Raw genomic sequence first — 24,092 nt, 5'->3', positions numbered from 1 at the left:
TCAAGGGCATCCAGCAAGAGAGGAACAGGTAAGCAAAGATCCATGCACTCTGTAGGAGACGCTCTGAAGTGGGGCAATGGGAAGCTCCCAGATGGCCACCAGCCACCAGGGTGTTTGGTGAGGGTTAGTACCCCCATCGCAAGTCAAGGAACACCCATACATCAAATGAACATGGTTTACTACAAGGTACAGGACAGACCAAAAGAGAGCCTGTGCCATTGTAGCGTCTGTGTGAAGGCTCCGAATGCTATTTACGTGTATAGTGAGTACCCGAAAACAATGGCCTAAGGACAGGCAGAATGCTGCCACCAGGGATTGACCCCAGACAATCAGAGTAAGGGGCACCACTTGTTTCTTTTTCTAAAGGATTGTGAGCTGTTTTTATGATTTTCAGGAGCCAAACATTTTGTATCCCGAGAGCTAAGTTTTCAATGTTCTTTGATGAGATACGATCTGAATCAAGAACACCACACCAAAGCGGGGTCAGAATACTAACAGCCTTTCCTCGGCTATGCTTGTTGTTCAAGGGCTTGAGTTCTTCTAAGTTTCGTGTTTTTCATTTTTAAAAAAATTAATTAAATCAACAACTCTTTTATTTTTGGAGATAAGATCAATCCTAAGGCAGTCGTCATCCAGACACAGAGGAAGCAAGATGTGACTGCCTCGCCAAAAAAAGGTCCCGAGCCACGTGGCTAACACAGACAAGAATTATGGGCTAATATAAGTTATAAGAGTTAATATGAGAGCCAAGCGGTGGTGGTGCACACCTTTAATCCCAGCACTTGGGAGGCAGAGGCAGGCAAATCTCTGTGAGTTCGAGGCCAACCTGGTCTACAAGAGCTAGTGCCAGGACAGGCTCCAAAGCCACAAAGAAACCCTGTCTCCAAAAACAAAACAAACAAACAAAAAAGTTGATAAGAAGCCTAAGCTAATAGGCCAACCAGTTTATAATTAATATAGTAGACCTCTGTATTTCTTTGGGGCTTAACGGCTGCAGGACTGGGCAGGACAGAAACTTCAGTCAACAAATGGTGCTGACATGGACAACTGCATCCACATAAAGCCTGAGAGAACTTGGGAAGTAATTCTAGACAGTAAAGGATAGAGTTAAGCATGGCTTATTATCTCAGCAGTTCCTTGGGTGGGCTCTCTTTGCTAGAGACAAGTATGCATATCAATTAAGAGAGGCTTCCTTGACTCAGCTTTAGCTGTGAAACCTTGCAGCTCTTTTAAGAGGCTCTGCCACCAAACACTTAAATGGTGTTTATGAATAGCCCACAGCATGCTTCTTGGTGGTAGCAGGGACCTTTAAACTCCAAAGAGTTGTGGCAATAAACTTGGCTCCCACCAGTACCTCTGCCGTGAGGCTAGAATCTCAGAAAGCTAAGGAATGGGGTGGATCCAGGGGTCAAAGCCGTGGTCATATCGCTTAGTAAATTAAAGATTCATGTAATCAGAAAATAGAGATATACCATAAAGATAGATTCAGATGAAGAAAACTTCTAAATGGTTTACAGTGTGTTTAAAAATATATGTATGCTTGGGAGAGAAAAGAAAAAGGATAAAGTCCTTTAAAAAGAAAGAAAAAAAGTAGTCGGGTGTGGTGGCACACACCTTTAATACCAGCAATAGGGAGGCAGAAGCAGGCAGATCTCTGAGTTCAAGGACAGCCTGATCTACAGACTGAGTTCCAGGGCAGCAAAAGATACACAGAGAAACCCTGTCTCAAAAAGCCAAAAATTAAAAGTAAAAATAAAAGAAATACAATTTAAAATAAAGCCACATGGGCTGGAGAGATGGCTGTGGTTAAGAGCATTGCCTGCTCTTCCAAAGGTCCTGAGTTCAATTCCCAGCAACCACATGGTGGCTCACAACCATCTGTAATGAGATCTGGTGCCCTCTTCAGGCCTACAGACATACACACAGACAGAATATTGTATACATAATAAATAAATAAATATTTAAAAAAATAAATAAATAAATAAATAAAGCCACATAAAGATGAAAAACACTGCCGGGCGGTGGTGGCGCACGCCTTTAATCCCAGCACTTGGGAGGCAGAGGCAGGCGGATCTCTGTGAGTTCGAGACCAGCCTGGTCTACAAGAGCTAGTTCCAGGACAGGCTCCAAAGCCACAGAGAAACCCTGTCTCGAAAAATAAAAAAAAAAAAAAAAAAAAAAAAAAAAAGATGAAAAACACGCAGAGAATCTGGATACTGTACGGTATTATGCTCTCTTTGAATTGTTTGAATACTGAAGAAGGAGCAACAGCTGCTAAAAGATATTTGAATATAAATGTTGCTGGATTAATCGAACATACATATTTTGAAAATGCTTTGACTCCAAAATTTAAGTCAAACGATAGGTTACTTTAAAAAAAAAAAGAGATTTTTTTTTGTTTCCAAAGGAAATGAGAGGCTGTGGATTCATTCTGGGCTAAGAAAAATCAGGTTTGATCAAGAAGACCCCCCCAAGAAATCTCCAATAGGAGTGGATGGCCCAGATGTCTGAGTTCTGCATCTATAACAGTTTCAAGACTGCTGGCTGAGATGATCAAGCCTCACAGAATACTCCAGTCAGGACTTGATCATAATTCTAAATCTTCTTTAGGTTCCCATAACATTATCAGCGCCCCCCCCCCCAAATCAGTAGGAAGTAGCCTGGAAAACTACATTCACATTCCCCCAAACTGGATTATGAATATTTATCTTTCTTTAGAGTGTTTGTTACAAGATGTTATGGATAATGATCTGGACAAAAAGCTAAACAAAGAATAAAAAAAAAAAGATCAATTCTAAAGATCCAGTTATATAGCAAGAGTGACGCAGTTAAAGATGGTAACAAATACAAACACACACGATGTCTTCAAAAGTTTATCAAGAGCAAAGGCAGCGCAGAGTAGGGTCTGAACCAGCAGTTCTCAACCTGTGGGTCGCAAGACCTTTCAGAGGGGTCGCCTAAGACCATCAGAAAACACCGATGCTTACATTATGATTCATGATGGTGGCAAAGTTACAGTTATAAAGTAGCGACAAAAGTAATCTTACGGTTGTGGGAGGAGGTCACCACAACGTGAGGAACTGTGATAAAGAGTGGCAGCATTCGCAAGGTTGAGAACCACTGGTCTCAAGTATGTGACCTAACTGTGGCAGTTGGAGGAACAATAATAAACAGCTGACCTTTGAATTGCTGACTACTTGGCTGTCTGTTTATGAGCAGGGAAGATGACCAGCGCGGTTTACAGGGTAACTATCTGACAGCCCTGAGCAACAAGCAGACTGCTGCACAACATGAAGAATTTGAGCCGGGCGGTGGTGGCGCACCCCTTTAATCCCAGCACTTGGGAGGCAGAGGCAGGCGGATCTCTGTGAGTTCGAGGCCAGCCTGGTCTACAAAGGGAGTTCCATGACAGGCTCCAAAGCTACAGAGAAACCCTGTCTCGAAAAACCAAAACAAGAGATATCTCTTAGTCAAAGGAATCTAGTGAGATTGAAAAAAAAATCTTAATACTAAAATTGGGGACAAATTTCTTTGCAATCTCAATTATTCTTTCAATTAGGCATGTCGGCTGAGAAATTAGCTCCTTCAGCATTGTCTATAATGCGGACACATTCAGGACACTTTGTAATCAATCACCAATTACTCTAAAGAGGCTGCTAGCATCATGAGCTAGTCTCAAGTGCCAGTCACAGATGATATTTATTTGGGTCTGTTCTTCGCACAGAAGCAGACCTCCAGGACCCTGGCCAGGGAAACAATCACTTTCTTCTGCCTTTACATTGTAGAAACCCTGTCCTCAGGGGCAAGTGGACTCCAGATATGATGCATAGGAGGAAATATCTTAGCCAAGAACCTCAAGAGCGTAGTTCCTTAACTCTGACGTAGTCTTTCAACATTTCCTGCACGTAGCAGAGCTCGTGTCTGTCGGTATGCTGCTTCTCACAGCCACATCACATAGTGGGTGCAGGTTTCTGCTTTGAGGACACTGTTAGCAATGAGACTTTAGGTGTGTCACTTAACCACGCTTGTCTTAAAATGTATTACCTTAGCAAAGCCTGTGGGTTCAGGCACTCAGGAAGATCAAAAGTTTAAAGCCTGCCTGGGGTACAGAGAGTTCCAAGCCGCACTTAGGAAAACCCTGTCTTAAAGGAAAAAGGAGAGCTGGGGATGTAGGTCAGTGGTAATGCTCTTACCCAGCCTATCTGAGGTCTTTAAATCAATCCTCTATACCGCCGAAGAAAGAAAAAGAAAACGTATTAGCTTACCAGCCTAAACCTGAACCCCTTTATCAGCAAAACATAAACCGTCTCTAACGGTTGTTCCGGGTCAGATATCCACAAGAGTCCCAAGTCCATCCTATTCTTTATAGGTCCACCACTGGCCGGCTGTAAGTAGCGGTCTCTGCTCTGGAGTAGACCCTGTGCTGTTCTATAAATCGTGAATTCACAAACAACATGACAAATGCCAAGGAACAGTCTATAAAAATGAACAAGGAAAGAATGTATATTTTATATGTGTACAGATCTAAGTAACAGTCGGGACGGGTAGCCTACCCAGGAGGCAAGGTTCTGCACTGCCGAACCACGCCTCCCAGCGCAATCAAAGACACGAGAACCCTCCTCAAGGGACAGGGAGTGATCTCGGATGAGCCAAGGCAAGTTTAAAAACATACAGCAGTTTGTTTTTTTCTTCCCCTCCAGCGATGCAGCTGCATTAAGCAGAAAAGCATCGGATTGGCATCGTATATATGCATTTGGGTCCTTTTTGCAATTACTACTCCCGGGTATAAACAGATCTTGAGCTCCAGGGAGAATTTACTTCCCGGTCCAGACAAGAAAACCAAGTTCCTTATTTTTACTAACAACGCCTTCTCCAATCAACACTCGCCTTCCCTGGAACGAAGGGGCACGCCTCTCCGCGCCACCAGGAGCCTGTGGCCGCTCCTGGGGGCTCCCGGCTTCCGAGCCCCGGGGACGGGAAGCTTGTGACGGCGGGAGCTGGGGACTTGAGGCTAGGGATAGCTGGGATCGGGAACAGCGGAGGCCGGGGACTGCCGGGTAGGGAATAGAAGAGCCTTGGATAGCTGAGATCGGGATGGGAGGTTGGGGACTACCAGGGTGGGGACAGCTGAGACCACGATCCGGAGGCCTGGGACTGCAGGGTGGGGACAGTTGAGGCCGGTGACCATCGGGGTGGCGACAGTCAAGTACTGAGGACCACCGAAGCTGGAGACGGCGGAGGCCAAGGACTGCCGGTGCAGGGTACAGCGGAGGCCGGGGATTGCCCAGACAGGGCACAGAAGAGACCGGGGAAGGGGACCCGAGGCTGCACTCACCCACTTTGTCCTTGCCGTACATGTGGCCAGCCACCTGATGCGACAGCGGCACGCAGCCTCCGAGCAGGCGCGGCACTGGCGGGCTGTCCCCGGCGCTCCCCGGCGGCCGCAGGCGCAGCGCAGGGGGCTCGGCGGCCATTGGGGCGGCGGCACTAGGCGTCAGGGGTCAGGGAGGACCGGACGACATCGCCCGCGCAGGCCTAGCGCGCGGACCCATACCGAGACCGCGCTGCCCGCTCCGCGGCCCGCACTCTGAACCCCGGCCGCCCGCGCCGGGGATAAGGGCGCCTCGGCCCCGCCTCTGCCCGCCCCTTGCTCTCTCCGGCCCGGACAGCACCACTCTGAGCATGCGCAAAAGCTACTAGCCGGGATCCGGCCTCGCCGTGTTGAGCATGCCCAGAGGCTACCCTACTGGAGCCCAGCCAGCGTCTCCCTGAGCATGCGCAGAAGCCACCGACGAGTCCTGCTCATCCCTCCACTAGCACGTCCAGGTTGACCAGCACTGAACTGAGCAGGTTCTGAGTCTGACTGAGTCTGAACCTGCTACCGGACAGCACTGAGCATGCTCAGAGACCGCAGGATTGGACTCTTGTCCCACCTGCCGACTGGTTGCTTCTTTTCCAGCACCCCAGAACTTCCCGGGGCAAACAGGCATCCCAGGTGCTTCCCAGTGTGAGGCACAGCAAGCCTGGGAGGCGGCGGCAGGGCAACCCAGAGACGTGGCTGGTTTTAGGCAGACCTCCCACCACGTCCTGCCCTCCCGGATCAAAGAGGCAGGAGCTTCCGGATTGAAGATGTTACTTCTCACACCTTCCAGTTGGCACCCCCTCGAACCGCTGCTTCAACGTCCTCTTGACAAGTTTATGGTTTAGACATTGACAGTCATCCTAATTCACTTTTTTAAAAGAAATTGTTAATAGTATGTATATGTCGGTGCTCAAGGAGGCCAGAGGAGTAGGGTTCCTTGGAGCTGGAAGAGCAGGTCACCTACGTCGGTGCTGGGAATCAAACTTGGGTCCTATGCAAAAAGCTATATGTGCTCTTAATCTCTAAGACTCTGCGGCTTTCTAAGTCGTTTTTCTAAGTGAACACTTTTTTTTTTTTAAGAGACGAATACTCTAGACACTTATGTTTATTTATTCAAGGCAATGCTGGGAATTGAAGGCAGAGCGTTGTGCATGTTGAGCAAGCACAATGGCGTTGAGCAAGCACAGTACTGCTAAACTGCCTTGCCAGTCGGAGCAAGTTGTTTTTGTTTTTGTGTTCTTGAGACTCTCTTGGGGGGGGGGTCTGACTGGCAAGGTCAAAGACAAGGGATGGAAGCCCAGTGTAGGTTCCATCAATGCCAGTGTCTGCACTGATATCCTATAGCAAAGTCTGGTCTGGCGGGACCCACAGTTGAGCCGGCCAGATTTGCAGGACCCACAATTGAGCTGACCACACCTTGCGTTACCTGTAGCCAAAGCGGGCTTATGACCGGCCATAAAGAACCGGCAGACCATAGGGCGACAGTCCTGCAGGTACTAGTCCTGAGTCACCTGAACCGCTCACAACTGGACACCTGTAAAACCCGGCCTGGACAGTCTCGACCGGTTAGCACAGACGCAGTCACCGCCTTAGCATCCAAGGCTGTCCCGCGGCTGTCAAATCACCGTTCCTCCGGGTTGGGGTCAGTGCGCATGCGCAACTCTACCGGCTCGCCCTCACACGTGCTCCCCTCAGCTTGCCGCGGCGCCTGCGCAGTGACTGGAAGTGTTCCCGGAGGTCGCGTCTTGCCCGGGTCTCCCTCGTCCCCAGCGCTCGCCCGCGCGGTCCTGCCGCGGCCTTCCCGCTGCCCGCACCATGGGCCTCGGCTACGACTCCTCAGTGCGAGGTGAGCTGCCCGCGGACGTGTCCCTGCCACCTTTATCCGGACCGTCACCTTGACCTGCACAAGGACAGGCTCAGGCCTGCCGGGAGCCCACGGGATGCTGGTGTGGGCCGGCATCCCCGACCGTGGACCGCTTCCCCAGCCAGGCACAGGCTAGCAGGTCACAGCCCACCCCAAAACTCCTCTGCCCCTTAATCCTTCCCAGGGCACCGAGAGGCAGTGTGGGGAAACTGGCAGCTTCCTGCGTCCCTGGCGCCCGGGAATCGTCATATCGTAGATATTTTGCTGGCTTTGTAATTTAAGGTTAAGAAATCCAATCCGACCGAGGTCTTCAATTTCCCAGTTTCTTACGCATCTTGCATCCGGCCACTGGTGGCAGTGGTCCAAGAAACAACTGAAAATAGTCTTCCCTAAGCCTTGAAAACAGTATTTTGAAGAAATCTGACTGAAATTTAGAGAATCTGTGAAACTTGGCTAGTGTAAGGTTTTGTGTTAAAGTTGACCACAGGCTATACAATATAAGCGATAGACTCAGCCCAGGTATAAAATGCCACACCCCAGGTTTGGTTACCTCTAACCTTAGTTAAATAAAGGTAAAAGTTACGATGAGCCCCATTGATTAAAACAGCAAATACTGGTTATCTGTAGTGCTCAATTCTGTAGCCTTTTCTAACTTGTGAGTTCTGTATACTGGAAGGTTCTATGTCGATGAAACTGACTTGGCATGTCAAAGAGAGAAAAACGTTTTTGTGTTACTTATTTTTTTTTTTTTTTTTTTTTTTTTTTTTTTTGGTTTTTTGAGACAGGGTTTCTCTGTGGTTTTGGAGCCTGTCCTGGAACTAGCTCTTGTAGACCAGGCTGGTCTCGAACTCACAGAGATCCGCCTGCCTCTGCCTCCCAAGTGCTGGGATTAAAGGCGTGCGCCACCACCGCCCGGCTTGTGTTACTTATTTTTAACATGTATTTGTGTGAGTGTCCCTGGTGCCGTGGCTCATGTGGCAGTGAGGAGACAATTTGTTGGAGTTGATTCTCTCCCACCACGTGAGTCCCGGGGATCAAGTTCAGGTTATCAAGCAGCAGGCACATTTCCCCCTTGAGCCATCATGCTAATGCCCAAACATATTTTAAGTTACTAAATTTTGCAAAATTTACTCCAAAGGATAGCCATCTGGGACTCTTTAAATACATTCACTTTGGTGAGTTTAAATTGTCTTTATGGCTTTTAAAATCTGGTGTTTTGTTTTGTTTGTTTTGTTTTGGGGACATAATCTTTCCTTGTAGCGCAGTCTAGAACTCAAAATCTTCCTGTAGCAACCTCTTCAGTGCCTATAGGCCTGGGCCACCACACCTGTAAAAACAGTGGTTTTGGCAGTAGTACTATTGCATAGAATAAAACATTCATATGATTTGTGGTGCAGTTGTCTTGACTTGGTTAGGAACACTGTTGCACATGTGTGAGTTGAGCCAAGAGATTGCAAAATAGGTTTTTGTTTGAAATCTGGGATCCTGCTGTATGAGCAGATGCTAGGCCCTGATTTAGTATGCTGTTGAAACGAAGATAAAGTTTTGGTTTTGCTTAATGGGCACAAGGAATCTCAAAGGTGGCTCTTCGTTAGTTTACCGTTCTTGAAGGTATATAAAACCTCTTATTGGAACCCCTAATTAGCTCCAACGTGAAGTACTTACCTTTGTCATATGGGGTAACTTTTTAAAAATAGGAACAGCAGAGAGATCATTGTAAAGACCATACGGAGAATCCCAAAGACTTTACAAGTCTCTTCTTCCAGCTTCTTCCCCCTCAAAGCTGGATTATAGAATGCCTTGGAAATAAATCCCCCCCTTTTAAGATTTATTTATTTAATGTGTACGAGGTTTTGGACTGCGTGTTATTGGTACACAGTGTGCATGATGTGCCCATGGAAGCCAGAAGAGGGTGTCAGTTACCCGCGAACTGGTGTTCCAGACACATGGGTACTGTGGATGGATGGAGCCCTGGTACTCTGAAAAAACCGTCTTAATAGCTCTTAACTGTTGAGCCATCTCTCCAGCCCCTGCAGTATACCTTTTAAAGTTTACTTCTTGTACCTCATAAAATTGTTGTGGTTTGCTTGCTTTTTTTTTTTTTTTTTTAACAGAGTCTTGTTTAGCCCAGGCTGCCTTCTAACTTGAACCCCTGATCCTCCTGCCTCTACTTGGGTGCTGGGATTGTAGGTGTGCAATATCACACCCAGTTTATTTAGCGCTAGGAATTTCACTCAGGGCTTCGTGCCAACAAAGCAAGCAATGTGCCAATTGAGCCTCATCCTGGACCCCCAGAGTCACATTCCTACTGGTATTTAGTTGAAAAATAAAATATTGATTTACAGCCAGGTGTGGCTGCAAATAACCTGCTAGCCCAGGAGGCTGAGGCTAGAGAATCAAAGAATTGGAGGCCAGCTTGGGCTATGTAACATGATTATTCAAGACAAAAAAAAAAAATTAAAAGGGGGCAGGGAGAATGTCCATTCTCTCAGAATTCTTTATATTGGGGAGGGAAAGCCTTGGGTGCATGGGGAAAGTGGTTAATAAAACTAAGTGGGTGTCAGACCAGGACTAGATTTAGAGGCAATGCAGAAGAGCATTAGAACTTGAGACCCTCCCCTAGTCAGAATGAGACAGTTTGGGAAAGTGGCCTTCAGTGCCCATGCATGCAATCTCATGATTCTTCCTCTTGCCCAGTAGATGGCCTTTCTGGACTCACTTTGATCCAAATGCCTCTCTACACCTCAGAGCCAACTGTCATCCTTCATCCTTCCATTTCCACCAGACTGAAGTCTTTCTCTTCTGGCTCTCTAGACAGCCTTATCTTGTGCTGTCTTACCAATGCTTGTTTTCATTTGCTTTGTTTGTTTATTTATTTGTGACCATGTCTCACTAAATAACCTTGGCTGGCCTGGAACTCCCTACACAGAATAGGCTGGACTCAAACTCACCAAGACCTGCCTAACTCTGCTTCCCAGTGCTGGATTAAAGATATAAGCGGCCACATCTGACCACTTGTTTTAAAACACACTTGATATAAATGATTTACTCTATCCAGCCAAAAGTCAACCATAATTTATCTTTACCTCTAAAACCAAGAAGCCAGCTCAACTGAATAATTTCCTCTCTGTGTTTGTATGCACATGATGTGGAAGAAGGAGGCATGCATCTGCTGGTGTGGAAGAAAGAGGCATGCATCTGCTGGTGTGGAAGAAGAAGACATGCATGCTGCTGGTGTGGAAGAAGGAGGCATGCATGCTGCTGATGTGGAGGGAAACGTGTGCTGCTGGTGTGGAAGGAGACATGCATGCTGCTGGTGTGGAAGGAGACATGCGTGCTGCTGGTGTGGAAGGAGGCATGTGTGCTGCTGAGCAGAGTAGCAGTCTAAGGACAGCTTTGTAGAGTCTGTTCTTCCGTCCTGTAGGTGAGGTCATCTGGCTTTCCCTGCAAGTGCCTTTACTCATGGAGCTATCCCACCAGCCTCTCAAATCAAAAATTTTTTTTATAAATTACTTATTTTGTATGAGTCAAGGATGGGGGGGCGCACAGATCACAGCACTTGGGCGGAGATCAGAGAACAACTTGTGGGCATTATTCTCTCCTCCCGCAGTGTGGGTCCGGGATGGAACTCAGGGAGACAGACTTGGCAGCAGGCACCTACACCTCTGAGCCCTCTTGGCAGCCCTAAGCCTTGTGTTTTAATGGTGGCTGCCTTGCCCTGCCATCTCTTTCTTACTTGGGCCTGTCCACAGGTTGTAAAGAGGGATTTATGTGTTTTTGTGTGCTTTGTTGTTCACTCCAAGCCTGGGTCATCACAAGCTCTTAATGTTGGCCCATCAGTTTAAACACTATTTATATCCATGCTTTCTTCAAACTCCTTTCTCTCTTCCCAGGTCATTCTATCACAATTTATTAATTCAGTAAGTTTTTTGAGTCTTGCAAAGTTATTTAATGGATTTTTTTTCCTGCAAAAGAATGTACAGGTCACACCAAGAACATAGTAAGCGGATAATGAGCAGTGGGATTTGGAGCTGGAACTGAAATACGAACTATTGTCTTTGGTGGAAGTTTCTGGAATGAGGAAAAATAACCCAGTGCATCCTGTGGGTGTCTGCAGTGCCCTGTGCTGATGGATTCTTTTTGTTTTCTGAGTCTGAGAAAGTAAAGTTCAGGTATAGGAACACTGAGGTCATGGAAGGGACGGGTGAAAACCAAGGTGAATTGGTCATCTACCACTATATATTGCTCCCTTGATGTTGACATGATCCGCATGTACCAAAACTTGAGAGAAAAAAGCCACAGGCCTGGAAGGCTTGGTTTCAGCATGGTACCCCTCCCCCTCTTCTGACCCACAAACATTCCGGTTCTGTGGCAGTTGGTGGTGGTAGTGGGTAGGTGAAGGTCCTTTGGGCAGAAACCAGTCTAAAGGAGAAGGGTGAGATTTCTAAGGCAAAGCAAATTCACCCTCCCAGAAAAGCAGATCGGAGGGATCAGTCAGTCATAAAGAGGACTGTGGGTTTAGGAGCACGTCCAAGGAAAACCAGAGGCTATAAAGCAAGCCCACAGCAGCAGGAGGAAGCAGAGAGCTTGTCACCCCGTTGCCTGGCTCTAATCTTCCTTTAATGGTGTTTATGTAGAAGAAAGTTTGACGGATCTACAGGAAGAGGCCACCCTTAAGAACTGTATATAGATAGCAAAGGATAGAGGCTAGCCCCTGGAGGAGGCAGGCGAGTGCTCAGGATCGAAAGGGCCAGTAGAGAACATTTCAGCCTCTCAAGAGTCCTGCGTTGTCTCTGAAGTTGTGAATGAACATAAGACTGACCCCGCCATGCTCTGAGTGAAGAGCAGGACCCCAGCGGCACTCAGCATCTGGTGGTGGATGTGGAACTCCAGCCCGACAGGCGTGTGGTGTCTTACTAATCCCCAAGAGACAGACTTCTGCCATGCTCTGAGAGCTCCCCACCTGAAGAGGCAGGGCGAGCACTGAGTGTTCTTGGGTTGTGATTTGCTTACTCTCTGATTCTTTCTTCTCGGGGTTGGCATTTGAATCGTTTTTTATCTATCTCTGTACTTCCCTTTTCCTTCTTTGCCCTGGAGTTACCAGGGGTGTTGCCACTTTTTGCCAGAAAAAGACTAAGGGTTCAGTAATGGAGTGATAAAAAAGCAACATTTTTCTTCTGTCTGGAAACTAGCAATTTGTCCCTAAATGAGATTAGAAAATCAGAATTGGGAAGAAGGAATAATAGAATTCTCCGCCCCCACCCCCCAGGTTTATGTAGTTCTGTGAGTCTAAGCACTCACTTGAGTGAATTCAGTGCTGTTTCTCCAGCACGCGTACGGTACTGTGACAGTTGTCAGGGTGGTCACAGATCCTGTATATTGATTCCCACAGGACAGACACCCTTGAGTATCTGTATGCTGCAACATCTATGGTATGGCTGGTTTTCTGTGTCCAATCCTCTTTCATTTCTCCCCTGGTCAAAATCTGGAGAAGGTAAAAGTTTATTTGGGATTTGTTTTTTAATGTCAGCCTGTATATTAATACCGTAATCTGAGAAGAGAGAATATAAGAATGTTTACTACCTTGAACTAAATGCCAGCCAGTTGTTCTACAAACCTCAGTACATTTGAAGTTTGTGGGGATTATTAAAATAAATGTAAAAGGCTTCTCAGGAGGCGGAGCCTGGGCTCCATTACAGCACATGGGCATTAGGGGTGGGTTAATTTACCTGGAAAATTAAGTTCCTGAAACAAAAGAACTAAGATCACAATATTCAAGGAGTTGTGCTATCTTAATTTAGACGAGGGCTTATAACTAGCTGCCTTTTGAATTCCGATTACATGTCGGCAGACACTGTGACATTGTGGTTTTTCATCTTTTGAGACAGGGTCCAATGTCTAGCTAAGGTTGGCCTCAAACTCTTCAGTCTGAATTGTGAGTGACTTCGCATTGACTGTAGCTACCTGCAGCTTCTTCCTTGAACTCTTTGTGGAAGGGGAAGGCTGGGAGTCAGGCAAACTGAACTAAAATTCAACCCCACTTGAACGCTAGTGTTCAAGAGAAATGTGCACAAAATACATAGTTACAAAACATGCTGAAGGGCCGGCGTGCAGCGTAGAGGCAGAACGTTTGCCTAGAAGCCTTGGGTCAGTTCCCAGTGCTGTAAAAAGAAAAATTCCCGATGAGGTCAAAGGTTTGAAGGTGTCAGGTGACCACTGGTCACATGGCACCTGAGAATAACAAAATACCAGTTAATGTTTATTTTAGGTGCCCTAGCAAGAAGAAATGGAAATGACCTGGGATGGAAGCCAATCTAAATTCGTTTTTACACAGAAAGGTGTTACTGTATGTAGTTGAAAACAGAGTGTGCCCATTAGAAACGTTGGATGGAAGCTATTAAGAATTGAGAAGACTACGATGAAAGGGGTTAGCATGGTATGAAGGCTCTTCTACTTGAAGCTGTTAAGATTGAGCTCCCGTACACCTTTAATCCCAGCACTCAGGAGGCAGAGGCAAGTGCACCTCTTGACTTGAAGGCCAGCCTGGTCTCCAGAGCAAGTTCCAGGACAGCCAGGGCTACACAGAGAACCCATGTCTCAAGAAAAGAAAAGAAAAAAGGCTCGAGCTCCAGTTGTGGTTTGTGTAGGCACCATCAGATCCGTCACACTTGTGAGACAGCAGAAACATCCTGGGGTCCACTGTGCCCATGGGATTGTGTTTGGCAATAAAATGTTCTTGTACTTATCTCCCTAGGGCTTTATTTGATAGTCTGGGAACTCATTTCAGACACTGAAGACCTGACTGAGGAAGTGCTAGGAAGCAGCCCAGTGTGTTTCTCCTGACCCTGTTCGACTTCTTCCTGCAACCCCTCCATGCTGGGACTAGACAACTCTCCTCTGAGGCTAAGGCCAACCAGATAATGCTGAACTTGGCTTCTGCACTCACTGCCTGGAGCTGGGGTAGCTGCTAAGCACTTGGGTTTCTAAGGAGTCCTTGGATGCAGAAGGAATAAATACATGGCCTGTTAGTCCAATAATTTTTATTACTATTAGGAAGTAGAATAATATTTTGCTCAAAATGAAGTTTTAGAAATTCAGAAAGAAAATAGAAATGAAGAATTTATTGAATGTTTCATATGAAACTATTACAGTCTGCTTTGTATTTTATGAGGAAGCAATTTGCACATTTTGGTTGCCTTTGAATAACTTCTGACCCAGACCCAACCCTGCCAGGCAGATCCTGGGAATGCTTGGCAACTGGGAAGGCGGGGGTTACAGGTCTTTCTTCGTCTTGTCTCGATCTGGTTCTGTTTGTGTTACTGTAGCAGCTTTGGTAAATTAAAGCATTTCAAAGCCGCTACAGGATTTTGCTCTTTACGTGAGCTCATTTGCTAGTGCAAGCCGTCACCTCTGACCTTTCTGTTTTGTTTATAACCTGGGTCTTATTTCTCCGACTTAGTTTTCTTCTTTAAGCAGTAGGCACTTGCAGGCGCACGAGCTGCTGAAGATGTTAGTGGGCGCTTGAAAGGTTATCAAGCCTTGCTGTCCCTTTTCTGTCATCTTTGCTCTTCCCTCTTTTAGATTAGCTTAGCTGTCCACTCAGCAGGAAAACCACATCTGTATTAGTGAGGGCTGTAGGAAGCCGTGAGAAAAGGACTGCCGCACCACTGGGCTTGGGTCATTTATTAACACTGGAAATCGTTACCAGACTGGCAAGATGGATCTGCAGGTAAAGGTGCTTGCTACCAAGCCTGTCAGCCTGAGTTAGATTTCCAGGACCCACGTGATGGAGGGAGACTCCGAGCTAACTCCCAGAAGTTGCCCTTTGACCTCAACACATGCTGTGAGCACATGCCATCTACACATAAATAAGAAATGGATGTGATTTTTAAAATGCCTGTCAGGTTTCGTGGGCTTTCTTGTCTCTAACTCCATGCCTCGCTTGTCTGTTGCAGTTGAGTGGATTGCAGCCGTGACATTTGCTGCTGGGACAGCTGCTCTCGGTTACCTTGCTTACAAAAAGTTCTATGGTAAAGATAATCGTACCAAAGCTATGGTGAACCTCCATATCCAGAAAGACAACCCCAAGGTCGTGCATGCCTTCGACATGGAGGACCTGGGAGATAAGGCCGTGTACTGCCGCTGCTGGAGGTCCAAAAAGGTGAGTGCTGCCCCCGTGTGAGCCTGGGCTTGTCTGAGACAGGGTCTCACTAGGCAGCTCAGACAGGCTGCCCTGCTGCCTCTGCCTCCAGTGCTGGGGTTGCAGCCTTGCCCCACCGCATGCAGCTTCCCCTACTCTTGTGGAGTATATTTTCTCAGATATACAGCTGCCACACAGCTGTATTACATCATACCCTCACTGAGTTAAACTGAGTTAACCATCATCTTACCCAAAGATGAAGGAAAAATCTCTTTGATTTTCCATTGGGAATTCTTCTCCAAGGGGATCTCTGGAGGAATGTCTGCAGCCTAAGATAATGAGAAATAGACCGAGCAAGTGTGTGTGAGAGACAGGATCTTGCTGGGTAGCCCGTGGACCTACAGAGGCTCCCTTTGTAGCCAGGCTAGCCTTGCACTGGTGCCAGTCTTCCTGTCTTGGCTCCCGAGTGTGGATTATAGGTGTACAGCACCTCACCTGGCTTAGATTCCTTACTGGGAAATATCCTAAGCCTTCTTTTAGCTGCAGTTCCTATAATTAAATACCTGGCAATTTTTAATCCATTAAAATACTTGATGTAATAAGAATTCTGTTCTGTCGGATGGAAGTGACACCTACAGTCTCTAGGCATGGACAATGGGATCCTCTCTCTAAACGTCTTGACAGAGTGATACACTGGGTGACTTCTGAATTTCAGATGTCCCGAGAGACCTAGTGCTGTCTCTGAATGGGCTGTTGATCACATTTGTGGAAAATTGATTTCCAAAGCTCAATTTCCAAGGCCATGGCATGCCAAGCTGGGAGTATAGGCAGTGGTGGAGAACTTCTCCAGAAGCCATGAGTTTAGTCCTATAGATCTTAGAAAAGGGGGTGGGGGAGAACCCACATAATTTTAAGTACCATTTTCTGAAATAGCGGTATATTGGAGGCTTACCACAGTGGAGAATGCTATCATGAATTGTGTCATAAACATAGAAAAGGCTATATAATGCCTACTAGAAAGTGTGTTTGGGGGAGTAATTTATTACTTTATAGTTTTTAATACTGTGTGTTTGTGTGCGTGCGTGTGTTGGTATCTTCATGTGAGTGCTGAGAGCTGGGGTTCAAACTCAGGTCTTGTGCAGGAGTAGTACTCATAAAACACAGTTTAAGAGATGTCATGTGTCCCACAAGGCCTGGTATAGATATGGAATGTGAACTGTAGGTACTCCCGGAGCTGCTAGGACATAATCTTCTGGTGCTCTGTAGACTAGACTTGTTTTCAGAGCTGTGCCTACATAGGCTCTGTTCTTGCTGCTCATTGAACAAGGAAGGAAAAATGGAGACTTTCCCCAGTCACAGAAGCTCTTCAGCCAGTGATGTGAAATGTAAATTCCTAAACCTGCTCAGTGTGTGCACCTGCTCACATGCAAACACTGGTGTCCCAGGTGAGCCCGGTATGTGTAATTCAGGTGCATTACTGAATGGGAGTGCTTGTGCTGTGGGCTAAAATTTTCTGAGAGTTAGACCGCCCCTGGGAGAATGGGAGACACGTACATGAGCATATGCAGACATTAGGAATGCTTTCTCAAAATGTGCCAGACAGCAGTAGTCCTAAGGAGAGGGAGCCAGTGAAGTCCGTGAGGAGACCCAGTGTGCAAACTGCTTCATGGTTTGGGCCACGAGTCTTTTAGATGTGACTTACCGTAGAATGCTGGCTGCGGACGTGCCGAGAAATCTACAGGGTCCAAGGAAAAGAGTGACTTTTTAAAAAAGACTTGTTTTTCTTTGTTTCTTTTTTTGGTTTGGTTTGATTTGGTTTTTCGAGAGAGGGTCTTTCTGTGTAGCTGTCCTGGAACTAGCTCTTGTAGACCAGGCTGGTCTTGAACTCACAGAGATCCGCCTGTCTCTGCCTCCTGAGTGCTGGGATTAAAGGCGTGCACCACCACTGCCCAGCTTTTATTCATTTTATTTATGTATGTGCATGAATGAGTGTAGGTGCCCACAAAGTTGGGTCCCCCGGAACTAGAGTTATAAGTAGTTGTAAGCCACCTGACATGGGTACTGGGAACCAAACTCAGATCCTCTGGAAGAGCAGCACACATGTACCCGCTGATGTCTCTCCAGCCCTGGCAGGGACTAGTCAGGGACACTGGCGAGGAAACTGCAGGGTCTTAGTGTGTGGTTTAAAGGGGGCATCTTCACCAGAAACGCGAAATTCAGGTTGAAAAGCTAATGTCTCTACAGCAGTGCTGAGCAGTTCAGTTGCAAAGAGTGAGTTTGAGGTGCTGATGTGCAGGAGCAATGGGCGTGGCCAAGGGACAAGGTGGCAGCGGAGGCCAGCAGAACTGGTGAGTCACGGCGGACTCGATAGAATCAGAGATGAAATCTCAAAGAATGTTCTGCATTTAGACACAGAGTCAGGAGATAGGACAGAGCCTGGAAAGAGAAGTTAAGATAGAGCGTCAGAGTAGGAAGGAGAGTTTTCCAGGCTCTGGTGCTGAACTGGCCCAGCAGCATGGCCAGGTGAGTGGGTGATGATGGGGAGACTCTTGGATTAAGCAATTAGCAGCTGACCTTTTGCTGCCATTTCAACAGAATAATTAAAACTCTGGGTCCAAGTCGGTGAAAGCCTGTGTTACCAAAAAACAAGTGCTACCAGTATGAGCTGCTGTCGGTGAGAGTAGACAGAGAAAGAGGGCTGGCAGAGGCAGGAGGGAACTTCCTGGCGTTGACTTCTCCCATAAGTGGATAAGGACTTTGTTAAGAGTTAAGATCTCAGAAAGAATCAAGCATAGGCACAAGCTGGTGCCCTAAATGCCTATTAAACTGTGAGTAGATCAGCAGCGTAGATCAAGAGTATCCCCCCAGGAATACTCTTTGTCCCCACAGTTAAAACCCAGGGCTGCCATTTCCTGTTCTTAGCGCACGTGTGGCAGCTCTGTAGCTCCAGTTCAGAAATCTCACACCTTCTTCTGGCCTTCACAAACAGTGCACACACATGTAAACAGCCATACACATAAAATAAAATAATAATAATAATAAAAAGTCTGCTGTGACTCAGATCAGTCCCTGATCTGTTTTGTAAGCACAGCGGAAGGAAGTCCGTGTCCTGCAGAAGTTGACTCTTGGGACCTCTCTGGAAAACACTGGCAGACGCAATAATGTCAATTAGGTCTGTGATGTGGATTAATAAAAATGGAGGAACATTTGGAATTTATAATCATATTTCCAAAAGAAAATGTCTCCATGACCCGTTTAAAATGAATTGTACATTAAAGGGAAAAACACTAAGGGCTCAGGGATGAGCAGAATGGAAAAACTGGAGCAAAGATTGCAGCAAGGATGGTTGGCATAGGGGTCATAGTAAATTGATTTTTCTTCTGGGTTTTTTCATTTGTTTGTTTGTTCTTTTTTGAGACAGGATTTTATGTGGCCTTGAATCTTGATTCTTGTGCCTCTGCTTCTCAAATGTTGACATTATAGGTGTGTACTACTACCCCCAAGTACAAATTGATTTTAATGGAATACACTTGGACTCTTGCAAGTAGAGCCATGGGCATAATTGTGGTAAGAATGTGCACAAAACCCAGGATTCAACCCTCAGCACATACCTCATTGTTTTTTGTTGTTGTTGTTGTTGTTGTTGTTGTTTGTTTTTTGTTTTTCATTATTTTGCCTATTTGTAAGTAGGCAAAAGGCATAGGTCCCTAGAGTGGTAGGTAGCCTTTAGCATGCGTCACCAGATATCAGGGAAGTTTGAGTAGCGATCTGGATTTTATCCCCCTGATCATTTCTTCCTCCTGTTCAATGAAGTACATTTGCTAGCCAAGAAAAATAGAAGCTGTGATGTGTGGGAGTCAGGCATCCCTATCCCACTGCTGCGAGCACAGGCTGATGTGGAGATTAGAAATCTTACAATCTTTCTCTCTTCCTAGTTTCCGTTCTGTGATGGGGCTCACATAAAACATAACGAAGAGACTGGCGACAACGTGGGACCTCTGATCATCAAGAAAAAAGAAACTTAATGGACATTTTCAGTGCTGCACCCCAGAGTGTTGTGATGTCACCTGATCGTTTAATTAGAATTAATTAATTAATGAGACACTCACTCTGTCTGATTGGCCTCCCTGGTTCTAGATGTGGTTGGTACCCCTCAAATTGCAGCTTTCGTATTCATGACTTTAGCCTTGCTGTTGGAGCATTGTGGTGCACATTTGTTGAAAGAGCATAAAAAAGAAAGGCTAAACCAACCTCATGGTATATGGGTTATTTTGGTCTTGTAAGGATCCGTTGCTTTACAATAATGGTCTTAGAATATAGTTGTATCTGAGGTTAACGTATTAAATTATTCTCAACTTCATGTACATGTACATTGTACTTGTAAATTTAAAGAAAAATCACCTTTTCAGATTACTTAGTTAACTTGGAAGGTGATGGAGTGTGATCAAGTTGCGTTGATTTATTACAGCATAAGGGAAACCTGCCATGACCTTGTCTGTCCTTGTGGCCAAGGTGATGGCGTAGGTTCATCTTGTGTGTTTTAATGTTTTCAGTCAGAATTAACTGAATGTTATTCTCCCTAAAATCGCCCAGGTCAACAATAAAGGGGCAACAACTTCCTTGTGTTCCTTTCTGTGGATATTTAATTGATCCACCAATAGCAGAAATCTAAACCACCACAGTGATGTTGGTTAAGTAGTCACAAAGAATGTTGGGACCGTGGCTCTGTGGATAAAGTGCCTGTGTAAAAGCCAGGCAGGCATGGCAGCTTGCCTCTCATTCCAGCCTTAGGAGGCAGCGGTTAAGAATCAGCTGAGCAAGCTGACCAACTGGACTAGCCAGAATCAATGAGGTCTGAGTAAAATCAGAGGCGCTGCCTCAGGTCAGTGGAGAACTATCAAAGAAGACACTGGTGTCAATCTCAGACCTCCATTTGAACACACCCCTGCACACACATGCACCACATACATGTGAATATGATTGCACACATCCATATGTGCAAAAACAAAACAAAATGTAGTCATATAGGACTTACGCCCAATAGCGGAAGGGCATCGGACTGAAGGCCTTATGGGATTCGATACCCATGTTCAAGTATATTGATCCCGAAATCACATGGCCTTGCAGAGAGTAACAAGTTCCAATCAAAAGCAAAGGAAATTCTTATTTCCCACCCTGGATAATCAAGTGCATGGCTTGCACTAGTAGAGAAACTAGCTTTGAAGATAAAAAGGATCCCATCTTTTCAACTGAGCAGCCTTTTCCTTACAAAGGCTCGAAGACTGTGTTAATGTGCACAGTTGCTGCTCTGCCTGAACAGCCAAGGCTTCACGTCCTCATCATTGACGAGCTGAGCCCCCATGAGCAGTGTGCTTTCTTCTCTGCCATTTATTGACCTTCTCAGCCTGTGTGTGTGCATGTTGTATGTGTTCATACGGGGTCTGTGGCCCCGTGTGGAGGCCAGAGGTCACTGTTGGATCTCATCGATTTGGCTATATTGGCTGGCCAAGGAGCTCCAGGAATAATTCTGTTTTCCCCAAACCCCTGGCACAATTCCAGGCGCACCTCGCTTTTCTGGAGGTCTAGGGATCCTGACTCCAGTCTTCACACAAACCACAGCAGGCGCTTTACCCACAAAGCTGTCTGCAGCCTGTTTCTCGGCCGTTTAAGTCAAGGAAGTTGTACTGACTGGCCCTTTCAGGGCTTGTCTCCAGATTTCAGACCAGCATACACTATGTGGCTGTCTCCCCAGGAAGGGGAAATTGCTCCAAGTCTGGCCTCACTTTCCGCAGAAAGGTCTTGAGTTCTCTTGGTTTCCAGTGTGAAGGGCCATGTTAGAGATGCAGAGACATCCGTCTGTCAGATGTGTACACCCCATAACTGCACATCACAGTTTGTGATGGAACCAAAAAGATAAGCGTTCGATTATGGCATCATATGGTAAGGTTTATCTGGTAAATGATAGCCGCTCCCAGTTAGGTAGATGGTTCTTTATTTTTGCATCCATCATGGTGACATTTGGCTTTTGCCTGAGGTCCCCAATTAGTAGCCTAAGTGGTATAGGCTCTGTTTGAGAGTGTATTCTGCTAGTTGCCAAGATGTATTTATTAGAGACAGAGTCTTACTGTGTGACGCAGGCTAGCTTTGAACACAGGCCTGTCTCGGCCTCTCTCCTGCTAGGGTCACAGACCTAAGCTTCCGCGGTAGACCTGTCCCTGACAGGTAGAGCCACTTCTCAGCCTTTTAAGTGGATGTGATTGTGCTGAATGACATAAAACTTTGGTCCCCAAATTTTGACCAAGTTTAAATGTTTAGCTCTCCAGGAAGGAAAAGTAATAATAAAAAGTTATCAGCATGCATTTACTTTTTGTTGTCAGGCAATTCCAGTATTTACGGTATCAACGTATCCTTCAATGAAATCTTGGTAGTGGTATTGTTTCCTTTAAGTAATTTTCTTTCTTTTCCTTTTTGGTTTTTCGAGATGAGTTCTGTGTATAACAGCCCAGGCTGACCTCAAACTCAAAGAGATCCATCTGCCGCTGTCTCCCGAGTCCTGGGATTAAAGGCATGCACCACCACCACCTGGCTAAGTACTTTCCTTGACAAAAGAAGATGGCACCCATCCATATATCTGTCCCTACCATTTTTAACTGCTCTGCAAACTCAAAGCCTGAGCCGCAACAAGCCAAGATGCTATCTAAAGCTCTAGAATGTGTTTGTTGATGTCAGTGTCATTTGATGCCTGACTTAAGTTTCAAATCTGATAGTGAACTCAGCACATTGCGGGTTCATCGGAAGTTAGCAATTGCTTCAAATGCTTTCGACTTGCCATGGGTCCAGAGCCAGGGTAGTGCTGCATGACTTTAGGTGAAAGCCGTACCATCTTTGAAGGAAGATTCCCAAAGGATGAATTTCTGCTGAGCATCCACCTTTCCTGAGCAAAGCCCAGGTTTGTTACAGGCTTAAGTCTGGGCTGGGAGTCGGCTCAGCGAATTAGTCCTTGCCTCATATTGCAAGGCCCAGGGTTCACCTCAACAGGACTACCGGTCAGTGCCGTTGTCACCTCTGATGTTTCTGGAATTAGTTACTTTTCTCCTCCCTGTGACAGAGATAGCCAACAGGTTGGGGGTGCATTCCATTGTGGCAGCTGGTCACACAGCATCCACAGCCAGGAAGCAGATGAATGCTGGTGCTGAACTCATTCTTCTTATTGGTCAGGGACCCCGGGCGGTGGAGTGGCGCCACCCAGTGTGCTGATCCTTCCCATCTCTGTTAGCGGGGCCTAGAGACTTGCTGACAGCTAGGTCCAGGTATATCTCTTAGACAGCTCCTGATCCATCAAGTTGACAATCATAATTAACCACTACACCCGTGAACCAAAAAAAAAAAAAAAAAAAAAAGCCATTCTACATCAAACAGGTGCTGGGAGAATGCCCATTCAGCCTCGTGTCATGGAGATGGTCTTCACTGTCGGTAGCCCCTGTACAGGTCTCTGGTGACACTAGTCCTCGTGTCTCCTAAGGAGAGCCAGAAGTTGATTCCCGCCAAGGCCTCAGGTGAGTATTGAGAGTCGTGTAGATTTCCCAGTTTATCATTCGTTATTCCTGTGTGTGAATGGTGGGGCGGGCACATGTGGAGGTTGGATGAGCCCGTTCTCTCCTTCCACCTTTCCATGATCTGGGGATCTAATACAAAGTCAGAACTCGGCAGCAGGCGAGCCCTTGCCCTGCTGCTCTGTCTCGCTGGCCCCCTGTTTCGTTTTTCATTGAAAATAACTTTCTAGCATTGCCTGCCTGCTTATGATGATAGGTTGTATCTTCTGTTTCCATCACAAGCCCGAATTCTTTCGGGCTAGGCTCGTCTACGGAAGTGTGCTCCAGGTCCTAACATCCTTTAAACTCCGGAAGCCTCCCAGCTCTTTTAAAGTCCAATCTCTTATGTCCTCTGTCCCTGCAGAGTAATCCTTTTCTCTTGTATTTATTTGGGTTTGTTTCTTTTTGTGTTTGTTGTTTGAGCCAGGATCTTCCAGTGTAGCCCCAGCCTTGACCACCTTCTGTCTCAGCACTGTCTCCAGAATCCACGTTCTTCCTTCTTTGTTGACACAGTCCAGCTACCTGTTCAACTCATCAATGCAACTGTTAAATTTCTCAGCCGTCGTCTTTCCCACACACTCGCCCCATGGTGAACTTTTCTGAGTCTGTTTATCTCTCTCCCGTCCAACTTAATGCGCCCTCTGTCAGAACCCTGCAAACCCTAGATTGCTCCGCGCTCTTTTGCTCTTTAGGTTTCAGTCTTGGCTCAGAGTGCCACCTAGTGCGCAGCCTCTGGTACTGACAACACAGAGCCCTAAATTACCTTTTGTGTTTTTTTAAATCTGGTTGTTCACTGAAATCCTTGATCTTGTGTCCCCCTAAAGCGAGATTCGCTTTCAACAACTGACGTTTTCAACTTCCCTGTGGTTCAGACATCTGGTTTGGGAAATAGCCCGTAGTGTTCTTAATCCCTGAGGGAAAAGTGTTACAGTTTTGGTCGTTCATGTGAGTGCCGAGAGCAGCACTCAGTGAGTACTGGTTCGAGCCCACGCCTGCAATGGAATGCAGCTTTAAAGGCTACAGATAATTGCCCAGAAACCAACATTCTTGTTTTCTCCAAACCTGAAAATCCATTTTGATTTGTTTCTTTATTTTACCTGTTTGCTTTCTGTATTCTGGCAAGCTACAGATGCT

The 24,092-nt window shown here is 46.3% G+C and overlaps 2 protein-coding genes across 3 annotated transcripts in view; one reads left to right on the top strand and one right to left on the bottom strand.

Annotated features, from left to right (window-relative positions):
- Window positions 1-5,662, bottom strand: part of Ipmk (inositol polyphosphate multikinase) — a 35,098-nt gene extending 29,436 nt beyond the window's left edge. For both annotated transcript variants that reach the window (XM_057751646.1, XM_057751647.1), the window contains exon 1: window positions 5,336-5,662. In XM_057751646.1, coding sequence (XP_057607629.1) covers window positions 5,336-5,474 — 139 coding nt within the window. In that variant the 5' untranslated portion in view covers window positions 5,475-5,662. The remainder of the gene's footprint in view (window positions 1-5,335) is intronic.
- Window positions 5,663-7,048: 1,386 nt separating this feature from the next.
- Cisd1 (CDGSH iron sulfur domain 1) lies at window positions 7,049-21,947 on the top strand. Its single transcript, XM_057751985.1, has 3 exons — window positions 7,049-7,208; window positions 15,182-15,387; window positions 19,302-21,947. Exons 1-3 carry the CDS (start codon window positions 7,178-7,180, stop codon window positions 19,389-19,391), a joined length of 327 nt encoding a protein of 108 aa, XP_057607968.1. The 5' UTR covers window positions 7,049-7,177; the 3' UTR covers window positions 19,392-21,947.
- The last annotated feature ends 2,145 nt before the right edge of the window (window positions 21,948-24,092 follow it).

The sequence above is a fragment of the Chionomys nivalis genome, chromosome 19 (assembly GCF_950005125.1).
Source record: "Chionomys nivalis chromosome 19, mChiNiv1.1, whole genome shotgun sequence".
NCBI classification, from domain to species: Eukaryota; Metazoa; Chordata; class Mammalia; order Rodentia; family Cricetidae; genus Chionomys; species Chionomys nivalis.
Note: the sequence above shows the minus strand (reverse complement) of the source record. Positions and strands in the feature narration are given on the sequence as shown.